Genomic DNA, 19,309 nt, shown 5'->3' with positions numbered 1-19,309 from the left:
AAATATTTTCAGCAGCATTCCCACTGTATGCTTGTATATATCTTAACTGGAATGAGAATGGAAATGCATAAATCTTAAAAAGAAGGAAATGCCTCTTTAATTCTTATATTGTTTTATTTCCCTTTTTTCAGATGAGCAGTATGAGTACTCATTTGGAATTTGAGCAAGCCTTTAAATTATGTTAGTCACTGTAAAACTTATTATTCCTTATTTGAATTTTTTGCATATGGAATATCTACTCTAGCATCTTTCACATGTTTGCAGTTACCAACAGCTCTTTCTGCTGCTAATACTGAAATAAATTTGCCAATTTTCTGTTGTTAGTTATCATCTTATGGTTTTTCAAAGTAATTACCCCAGTTGCCAGCTTTATTATATTGGATATCTTATTCTTCATTTGAACTTTTCCAGTAGCTGCTGAAATATTTTGACACTTTCATGATATTTATCTTTTGTGTTCTTTTCAAATTCTTCCTGTGACTTATGTTTATCTACTTTTACATAACTTCACTTTATTATATGATGAAAAGAGATATACATAAGACATATAAATTCTGTCAAAAATTATTTTCATAATATTTGACAGAATTTTTCATTCGTGTCTTGTGAATGTTACAAAACAATAGTCATTTGTAAAATTCACAGTAGTACTTTTACCAGTTATATATTTGGTTTAATCCTTTATACAAGTGTAAGCAAACAAAGTTTGTGCCTGAAATATTTTCAGGACTGGGGCAACTCATGGTAAAGGTGGTATAAGTTCTGATCACTTGCCTTAATATCCCATAATGCAAAGCACATATCCTTATGGGTATGTATAATGCCATGCATTATGGAAAGGATCACTACCCAGACTTGTTTCCTCAGTGGGAGCTAGACCCAGAAGTGGTGATACTAAGGTGGAAGTAATGCGAAAGTCATATCACTATATATCAGTTGCCAAAAGGTGTCAACACCTAATTAATAAAATTCTCTGTATTAGAGAAAGTTGATGGAAGATTTTTCACTTGGCTATGCTACCAATTACATATTGGTTTAATCCTTTATCCAAGTGTAAGCAAACAAAGTTTGCACCTGAAATATTTTCAGGACTGGGGCAACTCGTGGTAAAGGTGATATAAGTTCTGATCACTTGCTTTAGTATCCTATAATGCAAAGCACATATCCTTATGGGTATGTATAATACTATGCATTATGTGCAAAATTTTCAGGCACAAACTTTGTTTGCTTACACTTGGATAAAGGATTAAACCAAATATGTAATTGGTAACATAGCCAAGTGACAAAACTTCCATCTACTATCTCTAATCCAGAGAATTTTAATAATAAGGTGTTGACACCTTTTGGAAACTGGTGTATGGTGATATGACTTTTGCATTACTTCCACCTTAGTATCACCACCTCTGGGTCTAACTCCCACTGACAAAACCTCAATAAAGGTTGAAACTGGTCTGGGTAGTGATCCTTTCCATAATGCATAGCATTATACATACCCATAAGGATATGTGTTTTGCATTGTGGGATACTAAGGCAAGTGATCAGAATTTATACCACCTTTACCATGAGTAGCCCCAGTCCTGAAAATATTTCAGGCGCAAACTTTGTTTGCTTACACTTGGATAAAGGATTAAACCAAATGTGTAATTGGTAGCATAGCCAAGTGAAAAAAAACTTCCATTAACAATAGTACTTTTATACTGCTGGCCTAGTTTGTTGAGTGGTTAATGTATCTGCTCTCCAGCCAAAAGGCTGCAGGTTTGAATTGATGAATGGATGTTAGTGATTGTCTGTGAAAATACTAGTGGTGGTGGTGGGCAGTAGACGGAGTTGGTGTGGATGATGATGGTGGTTGGTGGATTTGGTGGTGGAGCTGTGGAGTGGGTACTTCTCCCTCAATGAGTTTTTGGACTCTCTAGAGGTGTCATGTAATAATAATAAAATGCATCAAAAGATATATTTCGGTGATCTTTTGAACCAATTAGCCACAGAAGTCTATGCCTGCAATAAAATACGTTACATTGAATCTGTTGTAAAAAAAAAAAAAAAGTAATTTCTAGTGAAAATACACTCGCACCCTTACAAAAAAAAATTAAAATCACTTGCAGCTCTGACAGTGAAAAAAAACTAAATTGATAATGGAACAAGCCAAATGAGTCTCTCTACGAGGAATAGTGAATCTTCTGGAATATCAAATTAGATTCTTTATAGGGACTTTTTTTAGCTGCTAAAATGCAATGCTGTATAGCTAGAAGCAGTGAACTCTAAAATTTTAGAATAAATGGTTAACAGGGAAGTAATATTGCTAACAAATTCTTTATTTACAAACACATCTCATGCTTATTGACATATGCTGCTTGCAAGTAGTAAATCCCTTATGTACAAGGCATCAGTGAACGTATAGCAAAAGTTTTAAAACCACTGAATATTTTTGTTGCCTTTCGACCGTTTAGAAAAATCTCCACCTTTCTCACTTCTCCTAAAGACAAACTTCCATATCTAATCATCCAGGTGTCTACCAGATTCCGTGCTCTTGTGGATTATCTTATTTCGGACAAACGGGAAGATCTGCCTCTATTCGGCTAGAAGAACACTAATCTTATATTGAATACTTTAAACCTGAAAAGTCTGGACTTTCTGAACATGCCATCTTCACTAGACACAGAGTTCATTGGAGAAAGACAAGAGTTCTTCACAAAAGTCCGTTTCTCATGGAAAGCCTTTATAAAGCATAACTTTATAAAGGCGTTCTTTATAAAGTTATGCGATACAAAATGTATACAAAGTTTAACTTGTATACATATTGTAACAATTAAAAGTGTATTATTGTTATGCACATGCATAACAATAATACACTTGCCACTGCTTATTTTTGCCTACTGGCAGATGCGCAGAGCGAACATAATATGTTTAGATGTCGTGTCACGTGTTTTGGCAAAGTTGCAGCTGGTGACTTTTTGTATGCTAAAAATACTAAAGATCATAAACTTGAGATAATTAATAAGCTTTTAAATAACAAAGTTTTTATATCACTGATGGAAAAGTTTTGGTGACTAAACACAGTTGTTTTCTATCAGCTTAGTCATATCATTATGCCCCACAGCCATTGGCTAGAGGTTTTTAACATCGGCTTTTCATCTGCCGGACCTTGTTCCTATAGTGGGCTATGCATTTGTTTGTTAGTTTCTTTTGTGTAAAACAAAATTTAACTTGTATACATATTGTAACAATTAAAAAAATATTCAATAATTTATAAGCATATAAAATGATATCACCTGTAAATTGTTCACATGCAAGCAAATTTACACACGTATCACCTCTGGCACTTGTGCCATAGGTTCGCCATGCCAGAGCTAGGAGATCTGAGTTCAGGTCACTGGCCATGGTAGATCTTGAGAATTCTTATACTTGAGTAATTTATTTGTGGGTGAGTTAACTTTTGACATTATAGTGCTGTTATCCCCCCCTCCCCCATAAAAATGCACTTTTACATATTTCCATTACCACCAAAATATCTACTTTTCATCTATAAAAAGTCATGATTTTTATATTGTCCATATTTGCTTTATTTTGAAACATGGGCAATATAAATTGAGTTTCAATTTATTATAAAACTCAGTGAACTGAGTTTTATAATAAATTGAAACTCAATGATTTCATTTTATCATTTTTAATTATTGATCATATTCTATTTTTTTGTAGGTTGCTGAAACTGGAAAACCTGCCATTACAGGAGGTTATGTCGATTTACAGGGTATTTCACTACAGTCTTCATTACCTACCATGCCAAATCAGTCTGTAAGTTTTGATGTGTCTTTGCTTTAGTAGAACTGGACATAATGACGAGGGAAACACGTTAAATACAGTACTTAACTTTATTGATAACTAGAAACATATTTTGTACTGAAACTAATAGGGCATCATTGGTTTAGAATAAGCAGTTCAGAGTGTCAGTTACAGTGGTTAACCTATAACAAGTTCTACGTGATAGAACGATCATAATCAAACAGAAAATAATTTCTGATATTTTCCATATGATGCAAATCCTAAATCTTCAGGATGGAGAAATAACAGATTTGGATCTAGAATATTGTTATAAAAAATGGGTTAACTTAAGAAGTAAAGGGATTGAGTGACAAAGTAAATCCAAAATTGATATATTTATTTACAAAGAGATAATATTAGTGTAAAAAATGGGATTGCTTAGGAATGATTTTTGCAAGTGCTATATACAAATCTAGATTATAAATGAAACTTATAATCTAAAGAGAAAAGTATAATAAATTTAGTTTAATCCTTTATCCAAGTGTGAGCAAACAAAGTTTGCGCCTGAAAATATCTTCAGAACTGGGGTAAGGTAGTACAACATCGGGCAACTCGTAGCAAAGGTGGACCAAGCTACTATCACTCTCCTATCTCAGTATCTCCCATAATGTCTCCCGTAATGCAAAACACATCTCCTTGCGAATATGTACAATGTAATGTTATGCATTAAGGGAAGGGCCACTACCCAGACTAGTTTCAACCTTTATTGAGGTCTCTTCAGGGGAGCCAGGTCCATAAGTGGGGATACCAGGCAGAAGCAGTAGCGAGGTCATCTTTACCTATAGGAGCTGCCAAAAGGTGTGCCACCTTTTTATTAAATTACTCTGGATTTAGAGAAAGATGTTGAAAGTTTATTTTTCACTTGGTTAGACAATAATGAATTTAGTTTAATCCTTTATCCAAGTATGAGCATACAAAGTTTGTGCCTGAAAATATCTTCAGGACTGGGGTAAGGTACTACAATACTGGGCAACTCGTAGCAAATAAAGAGAAAAGTGACCACATAATTTAACATTAGAAAAAGATCATAAAATTCACACAAGATTTCTTCTCTTCAAGATCACAGGATTTGATGAGAACATACAAGTAAAGGCAGTTAATTTCAAACTTATCAAGCACAGTTTCTTTCTCTCTCAACACAGTGGCCATTGAAATGTAATTAACTCAACCTGTTCTTCTTTGGGGAAAAAAAAGATTGTGTGCAACCTTCCTTGAGCGAAATATTTTTTCTTTCATGTCTTCTTTAATATATTGGTTCTTTTTTTCTCTAATTCTTTGGAATACAAAGGTAACTTTAAGGTCTCTCTCCCCACTTTTTTGTGGAAACTTCTCTTTATCCTTGAGCACAAAGTTCATTACATTCAAGTTTACTCTAAAGATATTTAAATATCTTTTAGAGTAAACATTATTTTTGTTGACTATAAATTAAAATTCTGTTATTAAATGTAAATATACACCCTCTGTCAAAAAAGAAATCGAACTTTTGATAGGAAATAAAAATACGGTAATTATAAAACCAATTATAATTACTGTATTTTTCGATAAATAACGCACCCCCAACATTTTCATCACTCTTTTTGATGTATAGATAACGCACATGCGCCAGCTACTGGTAGAGTTAGGAAGTACAGACAGAGGACGGAGGAATTCTTTAAAAGCATGTGCATTTCTAGTAGCAGTGGTCAATTATTCCGTACATCCTGTTTTAAAATATTTCATAAAGTAAATCATTATTTGTCTATATTTTGTTATTAGATTAGAATTTCCCATGGAAGACAGAAGTACTTCTCGGAGAAAATCCTACACAACGCAGTTCAAGCTTGAAGTGGTAGAAATAGCAAAGGTAAAAGGGAATCATGAAGCTGGTAGATTGTTCAGTGTTGGAGAAAATAGTGTTTGTAAATGGCGATAGGCTGAAACAGTCAGGAAATGTTTACATGTGAGGTAACATGCTATGAGGTTTAGAAGGTGCTTGTGGCCAACCATATGAAAAAAACTGTTTGATTGGGTTGTTAGGGAAAGAGCTAAAGGTATGAGAATATCTACTGTCTGTGTGTTGCAGGAATCGAAAAGAATTGTGCAAAACGAAATATAAAGGATTTCAAGGCCTACCCACCTTGGGATTTTGGATTTATGAAGAGAAATAGTTTAAGTGTGTGCTCCTCCACTAGTGTTGGACAAAAATTGCCGTGTGACTGGGAAGCGAAAGTAGCTAAATTTAGTTTGTTTCTGAGAGAAAACTTGTGTGGGGTTGATGCTTGTCACTTTGGTAATATGGATGAGGTCCCATAAGTTTTGACATGCCTAGTTCTAAGACTGTGAATCTGAAGGGAGCAAAAGAGGTTTCAGTTGCTTCAACAGGACATGAAATGTCTAACTTTACTGTGGTTCTCTGCGTAACTATAGATAGTTCCAAACTTCCACCGATGGTGATTTTCAAAAGAAACTGTTCCAAAAGGTTGTGATTCCAAAGATATTATTGTTACTGCTAATGATAAACGTTGTATAAATTCCGAGGTTATGAAATTTTGGTTGGAGAATGTGTGACGAAAGAGAAAAATGGCATTTTTCAACCCAAAATCTTTGTTAGTGTTGGATTCGTGTAGGGCACACACGACAGCAGAAGTTAAAACAATTTAAGTATTCCAAATTGGCCGTCATTCCAGGTGGTTTAACAAAAAAAAAAAAAAAAAAACTCCAACCCTCCAATCTTGCAGTAAATAAACCATTCAAAGACAATTTGCAGGCTAAGTGGACAGACTGGATGATGAATGGCATCCATGAATATAACAAAACAGGGCAGATGAAAAGAACGTCATATAAAGATATAGTTATGTGTATTGTAGAAAGTTGAGCTGCTGTAAGTGAAAACTGTGTTAGAAATGGTTTCATTAAAGCACAAGGGAATGCAGCGTTGTCTGGTGACAATGATTATGAAGCTGAAGAAATACCAAATGAAATTTTTAACGCAATTCATTCTTTCAATATTGAGTCTGATGAAGAATTTTTTGGATTTGAATAGTGTAATGTTCAATAAATATTAAGTATTACTTCTACCTTAGTTTTGTTATTACATTTGATTTACCTCTCATACCTTTCAAATGTATACCACACATGTTCATTTTTAACGAATTTAGACTTTTTGTATAGATAATGTTTGTTATCTATCGAAAAATACGGTATTCGAATCATTTATTTCAATCAATATACTCTCCCTCAGCTTCGATAAAGCGTTATCGTTTAACGAATTAATTGGGACGGTCAATTAATTCGTTAAATGAGTTTTTTATATCAGTTTTTGGGATACTGTTGAGGGTCGTGGTTACTGCCGCTTGAACATTTTCAATGGTGTCGTATCTCTTTCCTTTGATCGGCAAATGAAGTCGGGGGGAAAAGAAAGAAGTCACAGGGTGCTATATCAGGTGAATATGGTGAGTGATCCAACACACAAACTTGATTTTTGCTCAAAAACTGTTTCACAATGTTCGAACGATGAGATGGTGCATTATCGTGCAAAAGTGACCAACTGCCTGTATCATGATATTCATGCCGTACACGACGAATTCTGGCTATCAATTGCTTCAAAACTTTGAGATGAAACTCACCATTGACCCTTTGTCCATGCAGAATGAATTTTTTTGTTGATAATGCTCTTGGAATTGTAGAAACAAATCAGCATTGTCTTTACTTTTGACTTCTCTAAGTGACTTTTTTTTGGATGCACCTCTTCTGGTGGTCTCCACTCAGCACTCTGGCACTTTGTTTCGGGCTCATACTCAAAACACCAAGTTTCGTCACCAGTAACAATCATTTCAAGGAAGTTTCAGTCCTTTCAAGCGGTTTTAATGAGGTCCTTGCAGCGTTCAATTCGATACTTTTTTGGTCATTGGTCAACTTGTGGGGAACAAATCACGAATTCAATTTATAATGTATAATGATGTATAATGCAATGCATAATGGGAAAGGCCACTGACCTTTATTGAGGTCTCATTAGGGATTGAGGGCAATTAGAAAATGATGTTGCATTCATCACCGATATACTCAAAAAATCACTATTGTTCGTGATAAATTATCGTTGTTGCAATTCTGACATTCCAAGAAACAAAAAAAAGCTGTAAATGACTTCTTACTGAAAAAAAAAAAAGAAGTCATCTCGATATCAGAAACCATGCAGATTTGAGAACTGACTAAATTAGTACCTCAAATAACTCTTTGCAGCAGACGTTAAGCTCAAGGATCACATTAACTTGAATTTTATTTTCCCCGAGTTGAGTTTGATTTATGTTTTATAATATACAAAGTGTAATATAAAATTTATATTCATTCAAAAAAGCCAAATTAAAAACAGTTTTACCTATGTTCCTTTTTTTATTTGAAGTACCCATTTATATTATACTTTTTCAGAACTTGGTTGGCTATTATGCTGGGGGAGGGGTCATCGAAACCTTTGAGGTGATGCAGTGGGACATACCCAGAAAAAAGGTTTGGAAACGCTGGACTAAAGCCAAAAGTTAAAGAGGGTCAACATATGAGGTTGCTGTTCAGAATTACTGCTTCCAAAATCTTGGGAAGTTTTGCACAAGCATATTTATTTAGATTTTTTTTTTTTAATTTTTTTAATTTTTATATCTACTAATTCCAAAAAATCAAGTTTGTACTTACTGTGGTTGTAACATAGTAGAATTTTTCCATATTTCTTATATTCTTCAAGGTAAATATTAGTAGATCTCTAGTTTGACCATAATAGGACAAGTTGTAAGAACAAATGTTTTGCGCACACACCTGAAATAGAGAGGAGAGGAAGGGAGTTGATCCTTAAGACAGTGAATAATGTCACCCAACTTCATGAAGTTTGAAAGCAGTGTAGAGATGCTATTTGTTTAGAGCTCTGGCTATTATTTCTGAGATTCCGAAGATTAATAGCAATAGCATTACTCTAATCTGTATGTTGAGAAGGATGGGAGGTGATGGAGGAACAATTATGTTATCAATCTTGGTGACATTGTAGCCACTGGATAGGAAGTTATGGTGAATAAAGGAGAATTAGGCTGAGACGGTAGCCAATTTCAACAAGGTTGGAAGCTCTGTTGATGAGGGTTTAAGGGTCAAAGCTGCATAACTGAGAGGAGACCTCCACATAGCGTTTAAAGGAATGTGGAGAACCGACCAGGGCTTCTGATGTAATGTCCAATCCTCACCTTCTCGTGATGCACCCTGTTGGGTATCTACGTGGATACTGAATGAACGAGGATGGGCTGGCAATTTGGAATTTAGCCGACCAAATTATATTCATTATCATCAAATTCCTGCCATGTACCGTCAAGGGGTGTACAGGATATGACAGTACTACATGAAAAAATTACATCATTACTAACTTCCTATCTACAATTTTCTCCAAATCAGTCTGTTACTTTTCAAGACTCCAACATTATCAGATCTTATATTACTATCGTCTAAGGCACTTTGTACCGTATCAATCCACCTATATGTTGGTCTTCCTCTGGGTCGTTTAGCTGCCAACCTGGCAGAGAACACTTGTTTTGCTAATCTTTCTTCGTCCATTCTGTTTAAGTAACCATACCACCTGAGATTAGCTCAGCTAACGCATTCCTGGATGCTGACACTGTCAAGTTCTTTCCTAATATCCTCGTTTTTAATATGATATTATCATTGATGCTATCTGTTCACACCTCTAATCTATCTCAGGACTCTCATATCTGATGTCTCTAATCTTTGGTCAAGTGTTTTACGTCTGACCCAGCTCTCAGATCCATAAGTTAAAACTGATTTGAACGCTGTCTTGTATACGGCTAATTTAGTGTTCTGACTAATTTCTCTCTTATTCCATATGAATTTATTCAATTGACGTCCCACCAATCCAGCTTTGCTGATTCTGTTCTCTATTTCTATATTTAATTTACCATCTTCAGTAAAAATTGTGCCTAAGTAGCTGAAATGTTTTACTTGTTCCACAGGTTCTCCATTCACAACACAGTTGACATTTTCAATGATTCTGTCTATTTTTAATTGTCTTTGTTTTTTTATTGCTGACCTTCATATCATATCTCTTACAACAGCTATTCAATTTAGTCAGAGAATCTTGTAGACTTGTAGCGGATTTATTTAGAGGTATAACATCATCCGCATAAAACAAAGAGCTGACATCAACATCTCCAACCTTGATATCATGCTTAATACCACTCTCCCTCATAATGTGATCCATATAGATAATAAATAACATAGGGGATAATGTACATCCTTGTCTCACACCAGATTTAACATTAAACCATCTTCCTGTACTTCCTTCAATTCTAACTGCTGACTTATAACTCAAATAAAGACTAAGTATTGCTTGATATAATGCCCCATTGACACCATATAACTGCAGCGTATTGAATAGCTTCTCTCTTGGCACCTTGTCATATGCCTTTTCCAAATCGGCAAAACTTAAATAGAGATCTTTATTATATTCCCATGCTTTCTCGACTATTTGTTGTAAAGTGAAGATTTGATCCTGACAGCCTCTATTTGGCCTGCATCCAGCTTGTTCTTCACGAAGCTTTTCTTCCAGAATTCTTCTGAACCGTTTCTCAAGTATACTTGCATAGACCTTACCAGGAACACTCAGTAGGGTAATACCTCTGTAATTCTCACATTCACTTTTATTTCCCTTTTTATATATGAGTACTATGAGAGCTCCACTCCAATCATCGGGAATTCGTCCCTCTGTCCAGGCTTTCTGAAATGTGCAGTGCAGCAACTGTAAGACTCTTATACCACCATACTTCAGCATTTCTGGTTGAATATCATCTACTCCTCCTGCCTTTCCACATTTCAAGCCTTTGATGGCTTTTTCTACTTCAAGTATGGATACGTCTTCCTGACTGCATGCCTGGTCAGTGTTTTTTACCACTGTGCTTTCATCACTGCTTATTTTTTTAGCAGTTTTTGAAGTAATTACTCCATACTTCAAGGATATCTTTTTCTTCCCTTTTCATTTCACCTTTATCATATCTAACTCCTTTTACAGCACTCTTTCCTCCATTCCTAAGCTTCTTCAACAACCTCCAGAATATTTTGCCACCTTCTGATATTTATTATCTATATTCTTGCCAAAGTCCTCCCATGACTTTTGTTTAGCTAGTTTTACACAGTGTTTAGCATCTTGCATTTGTCTCTGTATTCTCTAAGAGCACAAGCTCTTAGAGAATACAGAGACAATTTGGTATAGAATACAATACAAGTACCAGATCGATCGGGGTGACTGAAAGAAAAAAGACAAAAACTGGTGAAATCTTTCTGAGCAATAAATAGAAAATGTTATATTCAGGCAATGACAATCAAGGAAAAGAAGTAGCCATAGTATTCAACACAAAATACAAGGCTAATCTTCTTGAATGGCAGTCAGTCTCAAGTAGAGTAATGTGGGCAAATATGAAAATTGGAAAATGGACAATGAGACTTATTTGTGCCTATGGTTCCACAGAAGGTTCTACTAAAGTAGAAGTCTGGGAATTTTTTGAGGCTTTAGAAAAAGCAACTGACACAATGAAAATGGAAAAGTTAGTCCTAGATGGGGATCTAAATAGCAGAGTAGGAACTTATTTGAGGAACTTTTGATATGCTTTCTTCTTTCCCTCACTGCCTCTTTAACTTTCTGTGTCCACCAGCGAGTTCTGATTTTTTTATCCTTGCAGAAAACCTCACCACTTGGCTCTCTGGCAGAATCAATCAGGGTTTTCTTCAAGGTTTGCCACTGAATCTGCAAGGTTTGGTTCTTGTTCTAAAAATCTTTCATTTTTTCTTCAACAATCTTTGTGTATTTTAGTCTACAGTTCACATCTGAGAGCTGCTCAACTTTTATTCGCTTCAAAACAATCTTACATGTTATTCTTTTCAATGTGAAATTCAATTTTATCCTGCTCAAGACTAAATAGTGATCACTTCCAATTTCAAATCATCTGTAAACTCTGTGTCCTGCACCAGGGAGAAAACAGCACTATGAACAGTAACATAGTCAATGAGACTTTTCTTATTCCTAGCCTCTTCTCTCCATGTGAATTTGTGCACATTTTTATGTTGGAACATGGTGTTAGTAATAACCTGTACATGTCCTGAGCAGAAATCCAACAGATATCTGCCATTATTATTATCTTTGCTCTTTCTTCCAAATTTTCCCAAAATATTTTTGTATGCCTGACAATCATTTCCTACTCTGCTATTTAGATCCCCATCAAGGACTAACTTTTCCTTTTTCATTGTGTCAGTTGCTTTTTCTAAAGCCTCAAAAAATTCCTCCACTTCTACTTTAGTAGAACCTTCTGTGGAACCATAGGCACAAATAAGTCTCATTGTCCAGTTTCCCATTTTCATATTTGCCCACATTAGTCTACTTGAGACTGACTGCCATTCAAGAAGATTAGCCTTGTATTTTGTGTTGAATACTATGGCTACTCCTTCTTTTCCTTGTTTGTCATTGCCTGAATATAACATTTTCTATTTATTGCTCAGAAAGATTTCACCAGTTTTTGTCTTTTTTCTTTCAGTCACCCCTATCGATCTGGTACTTGTATATTGTATTCTATACCAAATTGTATTCTTATTGGTTAAACCAAAATAAAAAATGATTGTACAACATCACAAAATTTCATGCCAGCTGGGGCGTCGCCCTGTTAAACAAGGTCCTTGTTATTTTCACCAGGGAACCAGGGTGAACAGCGAAAAGTCAGCTACTGGAACAAATCTGAAAACACACCCCCAACTCAACATCACCAGAGTTAAAGATCGGTACTATCAACATAAGAAGCCTGAATGGCAAAGAAATGGAGCTAGCTGAGGAATTAGATAAGTACCAGATCGACATAATAGGGGTGACTGAAACAAAAAAGACAAAAACTGGTGAAATCTTTCTGAGCAATAAATACAAAATGTTATATTCAGGCAATGACAATCAAGGAAAAGAAGGAGTAGCCATAGTATTCAACACAAAATACGAGGCTAATCTTCTTGAATGATAGTCAGTTTCAAGTAGAGTAATGTGGTCAAATATGAGAATGGGGAACTGGACAATGAGACTTATTTGTGCCTATGGTCCCACAGAAGTGGAGGAATTTTTTTAGGCTTTAAAAAATGTAACTGACACAATGAATAAGGAAAAGTTGGTCCTTGATGGGGATCTACATAGTAGGAAATGCTTGCGAGTCATACAAAAATATTTTGGGAAAATTTGGAGAAAGGAACAAAGCTAATAATAATATCAAATGCCTGTTGGATTTATGCTCAGGACATGGACTGGTTATTATTAACACCATGTTCCAACATAAAAATGTGCACAAATTCACATGGAGTGAGAGAAGATTCAAGGAATAAAAAAAAGTCTCATTGACTATGTTATTGTTGATAGTGATGTTTTCTCTCTGGTGCAGGACACCAGATTGTACAGAGGATTTGAAATTGGAAGCGATCACTATTTAGTCTTGAGCAGGATAAAATTGAATTTCATATTGAAAAGAATAACATGTAAGAAAGTTTTAAAGCGAATAAAAGTTGAGCTCCTCTTAGATGTGAACTGTAGACTAAAATCCACAAAGATTATTGAAGAAAAAATGAAAGAGTTTGAGAACAGGAATCAAACCTTGAAGATTCAGTCGCAAATCTTGAAGAAAGCCCCGATTGATTCAGCTAGAGAGGCATGTGATGAAGTTGTCTGCAAGGATAGAAAAATTAGAACTCCATGCTGAACACAGGAAGTTAAAGAGGCAGCGAAGGAAAAGAAGAAAGCCTATCAAAAGTTCCTGGCAAATAAGACAGCTTGTGCTCTTAGAGAATACAGAGAGAAATGCAAGAATGCTAAACACTGTGTAAAACTAGCTAAACAAAAGTAATAGGAAGACTTTGGGAAGAATATAGAAAATAAATATCAAGAAGGTAGCAAAATATTCTGGGAGGTTGTTGAAGAAGCTTAGGATTGGAGGAAATAGTGCTGTGTAAAATGGGAGAAAAAGATATCCTTGAAGTATGGAGTAATTACTTTGATAAACTGCTAAATGAAACAAGCAGTGATGACAGCACAGTGGTAAAAACACTGACCTGGCATGCAGTCAGGAATACATATCCATACTTGAAGTAGAAAAAGCCATCAAAGTCTTGAAATGTGAAAAGGCAGCAGGAATAGATGATATTCGACCAAAAATGCTGAAGTATGGTGGTATAGAAGTCTTACAGTGGCTGTACTACATAGTTCAGAAAGCCTGGACAGAGGGACGAATTCACACTGATTGGAATAGTGCTCTTATTGTACCCATATATAAAAAAGGAAATAAAACAGAATGCAAGAATTACTGAGGTATTTCCCTACTGAATGTTCCTGGCAAGATCTATGCAAGTATACTTGAGAAACAGTTGAGAAGAATTGTGGAAGATAAGCTTGGTGAAGAACAAGCTGGATGCAGTCCAAATAGAGGCTGTCAGGATCAGATCTTCACTTTACAACAAATAGTCGAGAAAGCATTGGAATATAATAAAGATCTGTATTTAAGTTTTGTCGATTTGGAAAAAGCATATGACAAGGTGCCAAGAGAGAAGCTATTCAATACGCTACAGTTATATGTTGTCAATGGGGCATTATATCAAGCAATACTTAGTCTTTATTTGAGTTGTAAGTCAGCAGTTAGAATTGAAGGAAGTACAGGAAGATGGTTTAATGTTAAATCTGGTGTGAGTCAAGAATGTACATTATCCCCTCTGTTATTCATTATCTATATGAATCATTATGAGAAAGTGGTATTAAACATGATATCAGAATTGGAGATGTTAACGTCAGCTCTTTGCTTTATGCGGACGATGTTATACTTCTAAATAAATCTGCTACAAGTCTGCAAGTTCCCTGACTAAATTGAATAACTGTTGTAATAGATATGGTATGAAGGTCAGCAATAAAAAGACAAAGACAATGAAAATAGGCAGAATCATTGAAAATGTCAACTGTGTTGTGAATGGAGAACCTGTGGAACAAGTAAAACATTTCAGCTACTTTGGCACGATTTTTACTTAAGATGGTAAATTAAATATAGAAATAGACAACAGAATCAGCAAAGCTGGTATGGTGGGACGTCAGTTGAATAAATTCATATGGAATAAGAGAGAAATTAGTCGGAACACTAAATTAGCTGTATACAAGACAGTGTTCAAACCAGTGTTAACTTGTGTATCTGAGAACTGGGTCAGAAGTAGAACACTTGACCAAAGACCAGAGACCGCAGATATGAGAGTCTTGAGAAAGAATAGAGGTGTGAACAGATGGCATCAATGGCATTATCATATTAAAAACATGGATATTAGGAAAGAACTTGACATTGTCAGCATCGAGGAATGTGTTTGCAGAGCTAATCTCAGGTGGTCTGGTCACTTAAACAGAATGCATGAAGAAAGATTAGCAAAACAAGTGGTCTCTGCCAGGTTGGCAGGAAAATGACCCAGAGGAAGACCAAGATATAGGTGGATTGATACGGTTCAAAGTGCTTTAGACGATAGAAATATAATTCTTTCTTTTAAGGTTACATGGTGATCAGCACTCATATTTGTAAATTTAGGGTCACAAAAACACACGTGTTGAACAGATTGTTTTATTAATTACTAATAAAATAGAACTTGATGTTTCGACCCCTGTATCGGTGTCATCATTGGAAGAATTCAAGTGTATAAGAAACCAAGCTACATGCTCTTGGCATTTATACCATTTATACCGGTAAACTAAATCTACGTAGTTAATTAATCCTTTTCCCTAGCCTGAAAAAAAAAAAAGTAAATAAAAAATAATAATAATCAAAAATAAAAAATAATATATTAAAAAAAATAAATACAACTACAATAAACTGCTAAAGTCCTCATGTATTAATATTATTCTGGATAGTTCTGATTGTTATAATATGATTTCTTTCAGTTTCTGTTGAATGTTACAAATACTTCACCAGGTTTTCTTCTTGTGGTGGGATTTTTCTGTGGCTAGTTTAGGTTGTTATACAGGTTGTAGATGGGTCCTCCACATTCTTGAAATAGTTAGGCCAACATTTTTGTTGAGATTTGGGTTGTGTTTGAGCATTTCACATGGCTCTTTAAATTTTCTCTCAAACCCTGTTTTGGTGAGGTGTAGGGATTTGGTATTTTTCCAATAAATTCTGTGGTATGTTTGGAGTGCGTGGTCAGAAAGGCCAGTTTTACCAAAATGGAGGTATTTAATGTGTCGTTTGTGTTCATCTTGTCTGAATTGGATAGTTCGCCCTGTTTCCCCCATGTATGGTATGTTACATGTGCATTGTATTTTGTATACCACTTGGTGGGCTAGGTGTGGAAGAGGTTCTCTAGAAGAACTGAGTAGGTGTTAACTTATTTGGGAGTTTAAAGGTGGTTTTAATGTTGTATTTGTGAAGTGTTCTGTCTATTATTATTTTATTTATTTATTTTTTATTTTATTTTATTTTATTTTATTTTATTTTTATCACTAGAGGTCAGGCTAGGGAAAAGGATTAATTAACTACTTAGATTTAGTTTACCGGTATACATGCCACGAGCATGTAGCTTGGTTCCTTATACACTTGTATTCTTTCGATGATGACCTCAATACAGGGGTCGAAACGTCAAGTTGTATTTTATTAGTAATTAATAAAATAATCTGCTCAACACATGTGTTTTTGTGTCCCTAAATTTACGAATATGAGATAGAAATATAAGATCTGATAATGTTGGAATCTTGACAAGTAACAGACTGATTTTCAGGAAAATTGTAGATAGGAAGTTAGTAATGATGTAATTTTTTTTTCATGTAGTACTATCATATCCTGTACACCCCTTGAGGGTACATGGCAGGAATTGGATGATGGTGATGATGATATTGTTAAGAGTGAGATGGTGGGTTAGGTCTCTCTATGTATCTACCCATATGGGTAGATTTTTTGTAAACTGAGAAAGAAAGAAAGAAAGAGTACTGTTAGGAATATGTGTCGTTAATGTCTGGAAAAGAATGTTTTATTTTTTCAATAGTAAGCTGGATGCTGTCTTAGGTGAAAGAGTAAAGAATTTAATGTCTGAGGCTTGTGACAAAATGGAGAAGACATCAATCAACTTATAGCCAGATGAAAAGTTTGAGAATTACCCAAAAGCATTTTTTTGAAATGCTCCGTATAGAAATTGTCTAGGGGGGGGAGGCTTAGTGGCTGAATCCTTTATCTGTTTGTATATGGTATCTTTGTAAGTATCTGTCCTGAAAGTATCTTCAGGACTGGGGTAAGGTGGTACAATATCAGGGCAACTCGTTGCAAAGGTGGAGCAAGCCATCAGCACTCCTATCTCAGTATCTCCTATAATGCAAAACACATCTCCTTGCGGATATGTCTAATGTTATGCATTAAGGGAAGGGCCACTACCCAGACTAATTTCGACCTTTATTGAGGTCTCTTCAGTGGGAGCCAGGCCCAAGTGGAGATACCAGGCAGAAGCATTAGCAGGTCATCTCTACCTATAGGAGTTGCCAAATGGTGTGCCACCCTTTTTTAATAAATTACTCTGGATTTAGAGAAAGAAGTTGAAAGTTTATTTTTCACTTGGTTAGAGTATAATAAAATTAGTTTAATCCTTTATCCAAGTGTGAGCAAACAAAGTTTGCGCCTGAAAGTATCTTCAGGACTGGGGTAAGGTGGTACAACACCAGGGCAACTCGTTGCAAAGGTGGAGCAAGTTCAACACTCCTATCTCAGTATCTCCTATAATGCAAAACACATCTCCTTGCGGATATGTCTAATGTTATGCATTAAGGGCCACTACCCAGACTAGTTTCGACCTTTATCGAGGTCTCGTCAGTGGGAGCCAGGCCCAAGTGGAGATACCAGGCAGAAGCATTATAGATCATCTCTACCTATAACTAGAGATGACCTGGAAGAATGGAAAAATAATTTAAGATTTTTTTTAATTAATAGTGATGAGAAATTGAACCGGAGAGTTTTGATACTTGTGAGATCAGCTCAATTTCTTGCATTGGAAGCCAATCTCGAGAGCTTTGGATAGTCACTTTGATGCACAGCCCGTACGTGGAAGAAGACAAAAATTGGGATCTTGAATACAACAGTATTGGTTGCAAAGAAGATCTTTTACGAAAGAGACATAATTTTGATGTTTGAAAGAAATAAATTGTGAAAATTGAGCGAATTCAAATTGAAGGCAAAAACCAATGTTAAAAATCTACATTTATTTTTTTTAATAATGGTTTTTGTCAAAAGATCGTGAGTCAAGTATTTAGTATTTTATTTTGTAAAAGAAAATAGGCCTGCGCATCAAATATAGTTGTGATCTCGGGGAATTCTCGATACTCTCAAGGACTATGACGTCAGTCTCGAGTGATACCAATTCCCATTCCTAGTAATTAATACTTATAAATAGCAAAATTGCTACATAACACACGTTGTGTGGCTTGGATATTACTGTCAGTGCACAAATCAGTGATTTGTTCTGATTAATTTAATAACAATGATATTTTGTATTTATTAAAGTACCCCATAATGAGTAAAATGTCAAGTCAGAAAACCACACTCTCAAGTTACTTTAAGAAAGATGAAACCAATAAGCATAGTAGCGAAGACACCAAACCAACAACAGAATCGTCAATTTCTGCAGAGTCTCTTTCGAATGTAAGACGTGCGTCTAAACACCGTTTATCGGGTATTAACAGTGAGCGTTAAAAAATTCCATTGGTTAGTGGTGAAAGATAATGGAATGATGTGTTCCACATGTATGAAATATGGAAAGAGACGACCCACAAACAAGGAAGTGACGGGTAACTATGCCATGCACAAGACTTCGAAAAGAAAGCTTGGTTGACCATGAACAAAGCAAGTTACACACTGATTGTTGTTCAGATATAATTGAAAAACATATACTAGAAGAAACTGAAATGGGGCAAATTGAAAAATCAATTTTGAATAACTTGCAGAGAGATTCTTTTCTGGGAGCTTTAAGAACTATGTATTGGTTAGTGAGAAATGAGTTACCACATACTACGTTATTTGATAAATTGCTTGAGCATTGCAACGATATGGGTTGTTCCTATGTAGAACATCTTAACGTTGGTAAAAATGCACATTATACCTCAGAAAGAGTAATGCAAGAGTTGACTGATATTTTAGCATCAGAAATTAGATCTGAGATACTGAAAAATATATATTCTGACATCTATAGATATACATAATGATATCTTAAGGCAATTGTTTTTCTTTTTCCAAAATTCCTCAGTCAAGATGGCTGGTTTAACCTAAATCCAAAACATTTCAAAACATAATGAAAGTACTAAACTAGAATAGGCATTTGCATCAAAAATGATTAATGGACAGTCACACAAAAATCTAGATCCAAGACAAATACTGCTGAAATTAGCAACAACATCTGAGCTCAGAATCTTTTCTAAATTTAGCAAAACTAGCTGCTGTTGGACTGGCCATAC

The 19,309-nt window shown here is 35.2% G+C and overlaps 1 protein-coding gene across 2 annotated transcripts in view; it reads left to right on the top strand.

Annotated features, from left to right (window-relative positions):
* Mfe2 (peroxisomal Multifunctional enzyme type 2) overlaps nt 1-19,309 on the top strand; it is a 668,623-nt gene that overhangs the window by 405,989 nt on the left and 243,325 nt on the right. For both annotated transcript variants that reach the window (XM_090390952.1, XM_090390951.1), the window contains exon 19: nt 3,700-3,795. In XM_090390952.1, coding sequence (XP_090247078.1) covers nt 3,700-3,795 — 96 coding nt within the window. The remainder of the gene's footprint in view (nt 1-3,699; nt 3,796-19,309) is intronic.

This window comes from Typopeltis vanoorti, chromosome 3 (assembly GCF_054136105.1).
Source record: "Typopeltis vanoorti isolate ZY-2024b chromosome 3, IOZ_Tvanoo_1.0, whole genome shotgun sequence".
In the NCBI taxonomy this organism is placed as follows: Eukaryota; Metazoa; Arthropoda; class Arachnida; order Uropygi; family Thelyphonidae; genus Typopeltis; species Typopeltis vanoorti.
This window is presented reverse-complemented; position numbering and strand designations above follow the sequence as displayed.